General features: G+C 42.4%; 1 protein-coding gene across 4 annotated transcripts in view; it reads right to left on the bottom strand.

Annotated features, from left to right (window-relative positions):
- The window catches only part of MGAT5 (alpha-1,6-mannosylglycoprotein 6-beta-N-acetylglucosaminyltransferase), a 353,237-nt gene that overhangs the window by 130,040 nt on the left and 210,218 nt on the right, over positions 1-12,979 (bottom strand). For all 4 annotated transcript variants that reach the window (XM_045575220.1, XM_045575219.1, XM_036422130.2 and 1 more), the window contains 2 exons: positions 7,687-7,763; positions 6,625-6,714 (listed from right to left, as the gene is read on the bottom strand). In XM_045575220.1, coding sequence (XP_045431176.1) covers positions 6,625-6,714; positions 7,687-7,763 — 167 coding nt within the window. The remainder of the gene's footprint in view (positions 1-6,624; positions 6,715-7,686; positions 7,764-12,979) is intronic.

The following is a 12,979-nucleotide window of genomic DNA, read 5'->3' on the forward strand; positions in this document are numbered from 1 at the left end:
TCGTTACACCCTTCTCTTTCATAGCTATTAGTAATTTTCCGTATTAAAGTTACCATATTAAGTTTAAAAGAGAAAAAATTTACAACTATTTTATTGGCATACAAAAGAAATTACAAGAGACAATATTTAAAAGTTTGTTAAAGAAAAGCAAATTGGAGATGAAAGCACTGAAGCCTCTATCTGCCACATGTATTCCAAGGAGCAGAGGTGATGGTTGGGCTTTGGCAAGTCCTGTCATTTCTAATTTTTGTAAGATGGAGGCCAGCACAAGGAGTGGCAAATATAAATGTTGTAGTACCTGAAACTTACCAACAGGGGTGTCACTAAAAAGATAAACTTAAGAGAGGAGAAAAATTGCAGGGAGAGAATTGAGAGATCAGTTATGCTTACTGGTCTATAAACTCAAGATGTCTTAGAATTCAGGTAGTAAGAGCAACAAAAACAGAGATGAAAAAGATACAAATAAAGGCTGAGATAAAAAAAGGGAAAAGATAATAAATCTCTCCCCCCTCCTTTATTGCCAAGAAATATTATCTCACAAAAAGGGAATTTCCTACTGCAAATGCTAAACATTTAAAAGATGTGTGTGGTGTCCTCAGGCAACAGTTTAGTGTTATTTTTCAAGTACTCATGACTTGTCCCAAAATGTCAGGTATGTGTTTTTTCCTTCAAGTTTTCTCCTGCAACCTAAATAGTCAGTTCTTTGTCGCTGCACACTTTGACAAATTAGTCTGTGCAACACCATTTCCAAGTTATCTTTAGCAGCCAACACAGCCCATAAATCCAAGTCATTGTGCTGGTTATTAGGATTTCATTTCATGCTCGCATTCACAAACATTTAAGCTTTCAACCTTTGCTGTTGGGCATTAATCTTGGCATTAATCAAGAGATTAAGTATGCTGAATTTAAACTCAAGGTTAATAGCATGCTCAGCCAATATTAGTTTTACATATTGCCAAGAGAGAACAGAAAGAGGCAAAGACCTTTATGCCTGTTGTCCAAGACATAGAAGAAACAGACTGACGAGTAAGGCATGAAATTGTTTCCTTTGTTTCTTTATGAGGGAGTCACACACACATGCATGCACACTCACTCATCTAGTCCAAATTGGCATTTGAAGCAACAGCCTGTACACATCCTGAGATCCAGCAATCAATCACTGGGCAATTTGATTATTTCAGGGCAACTATAATTGCAACGGCAACAGAAATGCTTAAAAACAAAAACAAACAAAAAAACAACAACACCCAGCACAAACAAATTAAGAAGACTGGAAAGGTATGATGATTGCTAGTTGCTAGAATAATTTTATAAATAGAGAAAAAAAATGTCTGGGTGTCAAATATATCAGAATGACCTATCAATATAATATCAATAGAGGGAAAGACATTCATTCTAAATTTCATAAAAGATGAAAGCAGTAAAAGGCTCGGCGGAGAGCTAGGTTAATATACCTGAAACAATGACAGAGTAATTATTTTATAGGGCCTTGTCTCTATAATGGGGGTTGTTACATGGTTCACAAAAAGAAAGATACAGAAAATGAACTGCCAAATGATCTGAAAATGCAAGGTGGCCTAATTCATTTACTCCCATCACCTGGAATGACTGAGCACATGGTTCTAATGAGTTATCCTTAGGAGAATCGGTGCCGTTTCTTTCATGATTCAAAATTGTGATTATCTGAAAACTAGCAATGAAGACTGATTCATGGGAAATAGCTAAATGAGAGCTATATTTCAAACACAGATGCATTTAAGCAAAGGACTAAGTGCAAAGTCAATGGCAGCAAGTCACCTCACTGAGTTCAGTTTTTCTTTGACATGATGGGACAACAGTAATGAAAGTGCAGAAGTACTGGGCAACATATCCTCTCAAAGCCTCTGTGACTGTCTTTCTATTATTCAGATTTGGGAGAGGTTTAAATGACACTGAAGTATCTGGCATATAGTGGGGGCTGAATAATGTTTTATTCTTCTGCCACCCAACAAGGGCAAGGACTAAATTTTTATTACCACATCTAATCCCTAATAAAGTATTACATAATAAGCATCTGTGGGGATAATATAAGGGGAAATGGCTTTACTTCCTGGAATTTACCAGAAATGATTTGTAGACTGCAAATTGGTGAGGGTAAAGGTGGTTTATAATCCTATAATTCAGTGAAAGTTGGCACATTGAGACACCCAGGGGAAAGACAAACGAAGGAACAGTGTCAACTCCTAAGACTGGTTTGAATCTAAATGCTTCAATTCAACTGGTGACTGACTATATGAGAGGCATTTTATTTCATGTCCTTTTTTATCTGTAAAAGTTCTGAAGTTAAACATAGAAGGAAACAAGAACTGGCTTTTCAATAAGTATTGAGAAAAGAATAAAAGTCAATGGTACACCTGCTGATCAAGTACACATCAAATGAAGATGTCTCTCTTAATAATTTTTTCCAAATACAAGAGAAACCTGGCATATGATACAGGTTAAATGAAGAAGGAACATTTCAAGAAATCAAGAGGAAAAATGACAAAGAGAGAGAGAGAGAGAGAGAGAGAGAGAGAGAGAGAGAGAGAGAGAGAGAGAGAGAGAGAGAGAGAGAACAGCACCACAAATCCTTAGATATTGTCCACAATTTAAAAAATACTAGAATTGAATTAATTTGCTTCACAAAACATCTCTAATAATTTCATATTAATGAAGGTAGGGGTGCATGCCTATTTCCTTCATCCAGCTAACAACCTGAATCAAATAGAATTGTTCTATCCAGAAAAAAATAAGCCCATGGGAACAACTAAATTTCTACATTACCAGAAGTCAAGGAATCTAAAATTAAATTAGATTGGTGAATGAGAACCAGAACTTGACTCTAATTCAGAAACAAACTTACAGTCCCACATAAAATGTCACAAGCATGTGATGCCCCAAAATTGTCCTAAAAAATAACAATATTAAAAACCATAGAAGTATTATAATGGGGAATGAATGTGATATACTACTTATATTTGTCTGACAAGCCATAGAACAGAACTAAAAGAGAATGTACTAATGGAGTAAAACTATAGAAATATTTATATAAAGCTATCCATGTTAATCTGAACAAATGTTAAACCCAGCCTGTTACTCTAAATGATTTTTCTCTCAAAGCTAGAGCTTGAATCTTAAGTATTTTTAGTATACTTTACAATTCTGGATTTTCTGTTCCTGTTTGAACCTAGGAAGCAGCCTAGCCTCAAGGCCCAGCTGACACCAACCACTCAGTGAACAGGAATTCAGTTTCCAAAAAAGCCTAGATGGCCAACTCAAGAATGGTGACCATAAACATCCATAAACACCTAATGTCCTGCACAGCCTATATATCCTGCGCTGTCCAAAGCCTCTCCCACTAATTTCGTTGTTCTGCTTTCCCTCTTCAACCTGGTGAAAACCCTAGCCTGCACTGAGATGTTAAGATGAAGTAAACACAGAAGAAAACAAGAACTGGCTTTTAAGATGAGTTTTGGGATGAGAGTTCCTCATCTTCTCAGGCTGCTGGCACTTGAATAAACCTCTTTCCTTCCCACCAGCACCTGTCTCACAAGTTTGGCTTTTGTTGAAATAGGCAGCCAAACCTGGGTTTGGTTATTTTATCAGTTAGGTTTATTGTCATCTATCTGGCAGGCCCATATACATTCAGGAATCTTCAAGGTAGGATCCTTTCAAAATAAACAAACCAAATAAAAACTATTATTTTACAAAGTAAGGTCCTGAGTCACAGGGAGCAAGTAACTTTTCCAAAAGCACAGAGTTGAAAAAGCATCAGAAACACAAGCTGAAGTCAGGTACAAGATGCTCCGTAAGTCAGTACTTCCTATAGGAGTAGCCATATTGGTGAAATTCTCCTTTTAACTCTTATAGGGTACCTATTGAGGTGCTATGATAAAGGAAAATGTTTTAAAAGACCAGAGTTTCACAGTTATTTTCAGGTTAAAACACTGAAAAAGAAGTCCCTAATTGTCTTCCCACAGGAATTATTTCCACTCTCCTGGTTAAATTACCTGCACACACACTTCTCTGCCATTACTCTCTTAAGATTATGAATGCATAGCAATGTGCCAAGAAAATGAGTTCTCAATGATTGTTGACAATCAATGAATATAATAGTTGTTCAATAAGTGCTCACTTATTGAATTCAACTGAACAAAATTCAACTGAATTCAACTGTACACTGAAGAAAAAGAAAAGCTCAATCATCTCCATAAGAAAAGATTGGAATAGAACCATTTCACATCTCTGAAAGAGAAAATGTAGTTAAAGGCTCTGAAAGGAAACACCCAGACTCCACTATTAAGAATATATGACCTAAGTCTCTATACAGCTCCATCTGCTTCTCATCCTTGCAATTTACCTTCCCTGGAATCTCTCTATTTTTTCCTCTTTAGCTACCTCCTCCCTTTAGGTGAGTGAGATATAGGGTGGCAGTTTCAAAGGAAGGGAACAAGCTCACAAATAATCACAGTCCCTTTCCATCTGGTCCATTCTCTTACACCATCCCAGATGGCAAAAGGCTTGAGTGGGAATGTAAAATCCTCTACCTTTACTTCAACAACCCACCCCAGCATTCCAACTCTCAAGAAAGCGTAAAATTAGCTCAGCTTGTCAGTCAGGGAGCACAGTTGGACTCTAGCTAAATTCTATAAAATGGAAAGGAAAGAAAACTTTGGAAAGTTAAACTGAATGAGAAACCTTTTCCTCAGGGCAGGTAAGGCACTTCTAATGACTTTTCACTAGAGAGAAGTTCACCCAGGGACCCTGGCCTTCATCCTCAGGAGAAGATGGGCCTCAGGCCACCTAAGCTAGAAACATTCCAACAAATGCTACAGAATCAGTTTGCCAGCAGCCTGATAACAAGGAGCATCACACACCCAATTCCCTGTGCTTTTAGTGTGCAAAAGGTATTTTAACTGTCATTTGATCTGAGGATTCCCAAGATCCTGCAGGGTGGCCATGGGGCAACCTGTCCAAAAACAAAGTCTGCCTGGTCTTACAGAGGCAAGAGAAGTGAAGGTGTAGGAGAGGGACAAACCCACAGAAGCCAGGGCCACATACCTTAAGCTCTATTGTTTGGCCTCTATCCCCCAAAGCTGTTCCTGTCATGTTATGACAGAAAAGAGGCACCTGAATCCCACAAGAAAAACTATGGGAAAGCATTTCCTTTAGCCTCATAATGGAGGCAGTCTCTTCCCTGCATAGCAGCTCCAGGGAGCAGTTATTCACTATCTGCCAAAGGGCAATCACATACAAAAATGGGGGAGAGAATTAAAAAAAAAAAAAAAAAATGGCAGCCGAGAGCCTGCCAAGTGCACATCCTCTGAAATTAGCCAGCACCATTTCCATAAAGGTGGAGGGGAAGCCAGAGAGTTTTGATTTCCTACTCAGTTTTTCTGTGCACCTTGCCTGGGATAAAGTCTTAACTCTATTCCGCTGCTTGATTTTCCTAAAGATGACAAAAGATCATTAAAGCATGTGGTCTTTACCTTAAATGTTCTGTAACACAAAAAAACTTTGATTCAAATTGAAGGGTACAAATAAAAATGAAATTCAGATAAAAAGGAGAAAATCAACTCATTCTGTAAGTAAATAGTTAATTTTGTCAACAAACACAGGAAAAGACGCTCGACATCACTAATTATTAAAGGAAATGCAAACCACAATGAGATGCCACCTCACCCTCAGTAGAATGGTTACTATAAAAAAATAAACAAAAATACCCCACAACCCAGAAAATAACAAGTGTTGGTGATGATGTAGAGAAACTGGAGCCCTTGTGCACTGCTGGTGAAAATATAAAACGGTGCAACCACTTTGGAAAAAGTTTGGAGGTTCCTCAAAAACCAAAAAGTAGTTCACCCTATGACCCAGACAAACATTCCACTTTTGGATATATACTTAAAAGAACTGAAAGCAGGGTCTCACAGTTATGTGCACACCCATGTTCACAGCAGCATTATTCACAATAGCTAAAATGTGGAAGCAATCCAGTGTCCACCAATGGAGCAGTGGATAAGCAATTTGTGACATATAATACAACAAAATATTGGTCAGCCTTAAAAAGGAAAGAAATTCTGACATAGCTACAACATAGATAAATCTTGAGAAAATTATGCTAAGTGAAATAAGCTGATCACCAAAAGATAAATAGTGTATAATTTCACTTATATGAATACTTAGAGTAGTCAAAACCATAGCAAATGGTGGGGCCGGAAGTGGAAAGGAAAAAAAGCTACTGCTTAATTTAAAAGGCACAGTTTCATATTTGCAGGATGGAGGATTCTAGAGGTGGATGGATGGTGGTGACTGCTGCTGGGCAATATGAATGTATTCAATGTATTAATACACTTAATGGTTTAGAATATTATAATACATGTATTTTACTGCATTTCTTTTAATGAGGAAAAAAATTAGTTAACTAAACCTGCTTTTCCCACAAAGAAAAAAAAAAAAGTAATCCTACTAGGGGAAAGAGAAGAGTAATGAAGAAAGAAATCACAGGTCTATCATGTATAAACATTAGCTGTTTTCAAGCTCTTCGAATTCTGGGCGTGGCTGCAAAACCTATTAACCACACCCATCCACCCCTCCTAAGCCACTCACCTCACTGAGGTAAATAAAAAAGGAGCAGGTGGACCCATCCACTCCATATTCTGCGTAGCAGGGATCCGAGCGCCACATATCTTTCATCCACTGAAACAACAAGAGCCAGGTAAGAACACCTCTCAATGGCCCGTTCTAGGTGACCCTGCCCATCTGCTGATAGAGGAGAGGATATGCGTACTGCTCAAGCTGTGGCCTAAGCTCAGTCACTTAGCTGAGGTCAGGATGACAGGCGCTGAGCCCCTGCAATAACCAAAGATGCACTGACTTGAGCTGGGCATTGGCAGATGTGCTTAGTTAAGGGTAGAGAGAGGCTGGGGACAAGGCAACAAAGCCCAGGAGAGGCAATCGCTAGGAGAGTTTTATCAAGAGCAGGTGCCTGATGGGACCCTGCACCCAAATCCCCTCTGCACAGAGAGCTGGTGTCACCAGGTTAGCAGTTTCTTTCGTGAAGAGTACATGAATGAATGTGGGAGTCCCAAATGGAGACCATGTGAACGTTTCTGAGGTTTGGTCTCCCCCTCCTAACTGTACCCCAGAACCGAAACTTTTCTCTGGGAACCACTGAGCAGGGGAGTGGTCTTCCCAAGGACAGGCCATATAAATAAGGTTCTTAAAAATGTTAAGATCATGGTCAGGTGTCTCTGGGTATTCACTGCAAATGTAAATATGACATTTAAATGATAACCTGGAGACTCAGAAGTGGGGCTCCTCTCAGGGATGGGAGAGAGAAGTTGGACACTAAACAATGGCAGCCCCTTGTCACTGATCCCTGAAAGATCACCTGCTGGAATCTGGGAACATCCCCATGGATGTTGAAAGGCTGCTTCAAAGACACAGAAGGGGACCAAACTGGTCCAAGCTCTCTCAGTCTGACCAGTGAGAGCCACTGTTGACTAATCCCATGGAGTTGGCTCAGCAGGGAAGAGTTGCCATGGCCACAGCTCCAAACAAGCAGGACTGAAGCAGCCCTTATGACTCCCTTAAAAGGCCTGCTACCCCTTTAAGGAAGTGCATGCAGAACTAGGATGATGGAAATAAATACACATCACTTGGCCTTACCTTGATTTTCCCCTCACAGTGGGGGTAGCCATCCATAGGAGGCAATACACATTTTTCTTGAGCTCCATTAATGATATCTGTAAAAGATTAAAAAGAACAAAGGATACCATGAAGTTTATGAAAAACGAGCCTAACATTCATGCTGTGACCCATGTAACCCCTCCAGCTGGCAACAGGTCTGACCTGACTGAGGAGGCCCACCTACGGCTGACCGGGAACCTATGATGTGTGTGGCCCAGCCTGGAAGGGTGAGCTACACCAATCAGAGTGGTTGCTTAGAGATCTGCAAGTGAGAAACTGAGCAACCAAAGAAATAAGGTGCAGAAAACAAAGCCATGGCCCCACCAGGCAATGCAGGCAGACTGAGGTCATGAGCAGCTTCATGAAAACGTGTGCTCCAGCAGAGGCAGCCAGCAGGAGAGAGGTGAGCAGAGCCCATGTGTAGGGAGCAGAGAGTCCTGAGATACATTTGTGATGTAGAGTGTAGAGCTTCTTATGGACACAGTTCTTAAATTGCCTCTAAGATCTCCTTACTGCTTCAAATATTTCCTCACCACAAGCTCCCTTTTTACTAGCCAGCCCCAAGTAGATTCCTATTCATTTTAACTACAGAGTAAGAATAACAAAGAATGTCTTTAAGAAGCTTTTCGTTTAGTGGTGAACAACAGATGAATAATTAAACAGCTGAGCAGCATGAAAGACACCAACGGTCAGGGGGGGCAAGGCCAGAATGCCCATCCCAAGGGTCAAAGAAGGCTTCCCAGATCCAGCACAACTTGGCTGAGTTGTGAAGATGGAGTAGAAGCAAGTCAGATAGGGACAAGGTAGAGATGATCAGGCACCTAGGTGGATCCAGCCTGCGGATTGACAGTGAGAGGTGCGGGAGGTCAGACAAGGCAAGTAGGCGGGGCCCAAATCGGAAGGCCTCAGCGCCAAGTTCCCCATGTGTGCCAATGTGTGCCAGAGTTTCTGAAAGGCTTTGAGGAGGGAATGGTTGGGTCATATTTTTGTGTAGTAATGACTACTTTAGCAGGACAACCCTAAACCTACATGCTCCTCTTTTTGGACCTCCTATACTTTCCAGACCTGCAGGGAAAATGTCACCATTCCTATGCTGACAGTTTTCCATCTACACAGAGTATTAATGATAAATTAAATCCAAGCCACAATATCATTTAACAGTGGTGCACAAATGGTGTTGGTGGCTGCTGAGACTGAAAGAGAGGTGAGTGCAAAGTGCAAAGGAGAGTTTTGGTGGTATCTTTCTCTTAAAAACCAGTTCTTCTCATAGTCTAAAACAGATTTTTTCCCCCCCTCTTGATTCAGTGTTTTCAATGAGCATTCCATTTGCTAAGAAGGATAACTAAAACATAACACCAATATCCTCCTTATCATATATTGGGGGCTGTGCCATTTAACAGTCAATATGGAAAGCACTTAGCTTGTTGAAGTCCCTGTTTCCTCATTCATAAAATGGGAATAACCATACGCTGCTTCACCCAGTTCCCATTTAGTAAGTTAAAACATAAAAAGTCCTGCACTGCTAACGTCTAGTACACAGACCAGAGCCCACACTTACAAGCTGGCATTTGCTACGCAACTTTCACTCACCACCTGCAGGAAAATATATTTCAAGTGCACAGTCGCTCTGGAAGCACTCTCTCTCACTCATAAGGGAACCTCCGGCTCCATGATCCACTTATTGACTAGCTGGTCTTACCAAAGAATAGGACGCTTCTCCATACCTACCGCACCTATCACTAGCTTTAATTCGATTTTTCTGTGACACATTTACGAAGCAAAGCAGCAGCAGGGGTCCCAAGGGATGAAGCTGGGTCTAGAAGAGCTGGAGTGGGCAATGAGACATTTAAGGAGACACTTAGATAAAATGCCCCCTTTATTTATAATACATGCTCTTCTAGTTCCGATGCTCAGAGCCGGAAGTCCACAAAACTAGTAGCTGCTGAGTTGGAGATGTGATGTGTGGGGTGAAGAGAAATTACCGGGGGGTAAAAGGGACAAACAGGTCCATGAAGGTAAGCAGGCGAAGCATATCTGCCAACAGTGTGTGCCCTCCTCATCAGGCGTTATGTCAAGGGTAGGCAAACATTGCCCATGAAGGACCAGATTGTAAGTATACGAGGACCAGATCGTAAGTAAGTACACGGTCTCTGTTACAGGCACCCACTCTGGCTTGTACCAGGAATGCAGCCACAGACACTGGGACAAAACTATTCTGGCTGTGAACTAACATAGCTTGACTTAAAAAAGCAGGCACAGACCCCTGTGTCTGCTCTGCTAAGAGTTCCACATTGAGGAGCCTCATTTCTGCTAAGTCCTGTTGAAAAGGCCTTCTCTAGGACACCTGTCGGCATCCTCTGCCAGGAATGCCCTTCCTCTCACGCCACCGTGTGCCCTCCACCCCCTGCACCCAGCCGAAGCCTTCCTCTGTAAGCCCTGCTCCACACCACCTGGGAGGAAGCAGCCCTATGCTCCTTCCCATGCCCACTCAGGGCTTGGTGCTGTCCTCTAGCAACTCCTCTGGCTGTAACAATTGCACGGTTTTCTTTCCATTTGCCCATCGCCCCTCCTTGAGGACTGTATGGGAAGGTAATGCCCTTCTGCTCCTCCACCAGGCACTGGGTAAGTACTGCATGGTGGAATAAACACCCCCTGTTCCATGGGCACCCTGGGTCTGACTCTGCTCAGGGAGAACTGGGTGGATACCCCTGCAAGGGCAGGGCTCTTACTGCTCCTCCACTGGCAGCATGTCAGCGCATCTAACAGGGTCTCCTGTGCAAGTCCACTCTCTTAGGATGAATTTTCTGTTAAGTTCCACAGCGATGGGTGTGAATAGACAATGACTGCCACAAGCTCCGTTTACAGGCTTGGGGCTCTGCTGTAGGAGAGATCTGTGAACGGGAGAAGCAGGCAGCGTCCATCTTCCCCGCGAGGACAGAGCTGCTAGGAGTCCCACAACCGGTGGCCTGATAGGGTGCTCCCCACTTCCCAGCACCTCTGGGAGGACAGCTCCCCATGTTTCATCACAACAATAAAGACTCAACAAACTATGTTCTTTGACCCAAAAATTTTAGGTCCTTTTGCATACTTTTTTTTAAAATTATTTTTTAATTTTTTTATTAAATTATTATCTGTGTACATATTTTAACATTGCCCCCCACTCCCATGCATAGCCCCCCTCCCCAGAGTTTTGTGTCCATTGGTTGTACTTATATGCATGTATACAAGTCCTTCGGTTGATCTCTTTTCTCCCCCAGATCTCCCTACTCTCCCCGCTGTAATTTTACAGTCTGCTTATTGCTTTACTGTCTTTATATCTGACTTTTGGTTTGTCAGTCACAGCTGGACAATAGTTAACATGTCAAAACTAGATGTTATTCAGAACTATTACAATAGTGAAAAAGAGTAATTCCTATAGAACTGGGCTTATTTAAAAAAAACACACAACAACAACAACAACAAAAAACTATGTTCTTATTAGTTTGTATCCACAAAGCACTGTCCCACCTGTGGAAGAGCCTCCGATGTAAGTTTGGTTAAAAAACAAAAATTCGGGTTCATGTCATTGCTTTTCAGGAGCAATTCAGCTTCCTGTACACAGGCCACTTGAACAGGAGGAAACAAGATTCTGCAAGACAAGTTACTAGGATCTTCTCCCTGCTATTCACCCTGAGCTCTCCGGCATCCTAGTTTTTCCTTTTTAACAGAGAAAGGGCACAGGGGGCAGGGATGGGGGGGAGAGACAGGAGGGAGGAGTGGGCGGGGAGCGGGTTAGCAATGAGGCTCAGCTCTGTCCAAGTTCAGTTTCACCCTCACTTTCCCACATGGCATCTTGCACCGAGAACTTCACTTGGGTACTGATTTTAGGGTGTTGTCGACCAGGCATTAGATGAGTGACAGATGACCTAGATATGAAAATCCTGTTGTTTAATCCATCACCAGTACCACACACTGCAGGAGGACATAAACCCTGGGTTAAATCCAAAAGGACACGTTTCCTGTTCCCCACAATGCCTGCTTCTGGAAGGACATGTGCACGGCAGGAGTGGTCTCTGCACAGATCCACAGCAGGGCTCCTGTCCAGCATAGAGCCAGACTCTCTGACAGCCCCAAGATCTGCACATAATCTGAGTCACATACAGAGAGAGACAACGGCATAGCAAACACATACCAGAAAGCCACGGTGAAAAAGAGAGATGGAATCAGACACAGTTTTCTTACTTGTGCTTTTCTCCCTCTGAGGAAGGAAAGTGGGGACAGAGGAGGGCAGGAAGGGCAGAGGTGGCGGGGTCTCAGAGGGGCAGTGAGAACAGAAAGGGTGATACAGGAAAGGAAGTGGCCTGGCCTGTTTAGCTCAGTAGTTGAGCATCAACCTATGAATCAGGAGGTCACAGTTCAATGCCTGGTCAGGGCATATCCTAGTTTGTAGGCTCCATCCCCAGTGGGGGAAGAGGGGGGTGCAGGAGACAGCCAATCAATAATCCCCTATCATCATTGATGCTTCTGTCTCTCTTTCCCTCTCCTTCCTCTATGAAATCAATAAACAATAACAACAACAAAAACAGAAAGGAAGGTGAACGATGAAAACCTCCCTCAACAAATCACCTGCCTTTCTGAGGTGGTGTCACATACACTGTCACACTGTCCACTAACCACATCCTCCTGAAAAAGGAAGATAGTTAGCTATCTTATAGTTGGGAAAGAACAACTTTAAAATCCTCAGCATCTACTTCCAAACTCAGCTTGCAGTCACTGGGAACATCCTGCCAAAGCCTGCTGCTTGCCATGTGCTGAAAATGTCAGCTCTGTACCCTTAAAAGACAAGGTCTGTACCCACAAAGGGCTCACCATGCAGTGCTGGAGGTGGGACCACATACAACAGAGCGAGGCCCACGTCAGCAGAGCCCTTCCCCATGCGCGGCGTTCAGAAAGGCAGGACAGCCATCCTCGGTGCAATGGCCCAGTGCCCAACATAGCACCTGCCACACTGGGGACTTCATATGCTTATAAAAAGGCTCCAACAAAACGAGGCTGGCAGTCAGGTGTCCAATGCAATCCCTATCCTACTATCAAGAGGGATGAAGTGGTATCTGTAAGAGAGCCCCACACAGAAGACAGCTATTTCAGAGTGAAAGATGACCCTGACAAGACAGTTCCCTGGCCAAGGCTCACCTTTCTATACATTAATTACAGCAAACATAACAAGTGTATGAAATGGCACTTCTTTATAAGACTTATACAACATTGTACCAATGACTTTTTATTTAGAACT

This window comes from Pipistrellus kuhlii, unplaced genomic scaffold (assembly GCF_014108245.1).
Source record: "Pipistrellus kuhlii isolate mPipKuh1 unplaced genomic scaffold, mPipKuh1.p scaffold_m20_p_7, whole genome shotgun sequence".
NCBI classification, from domain to species: Eukaryota; Metazoa; Chordata; class Mammalia; order Chiroptera; family Vespertilionidae; genus Pipistrellus; species Pipistrellus kuhlii.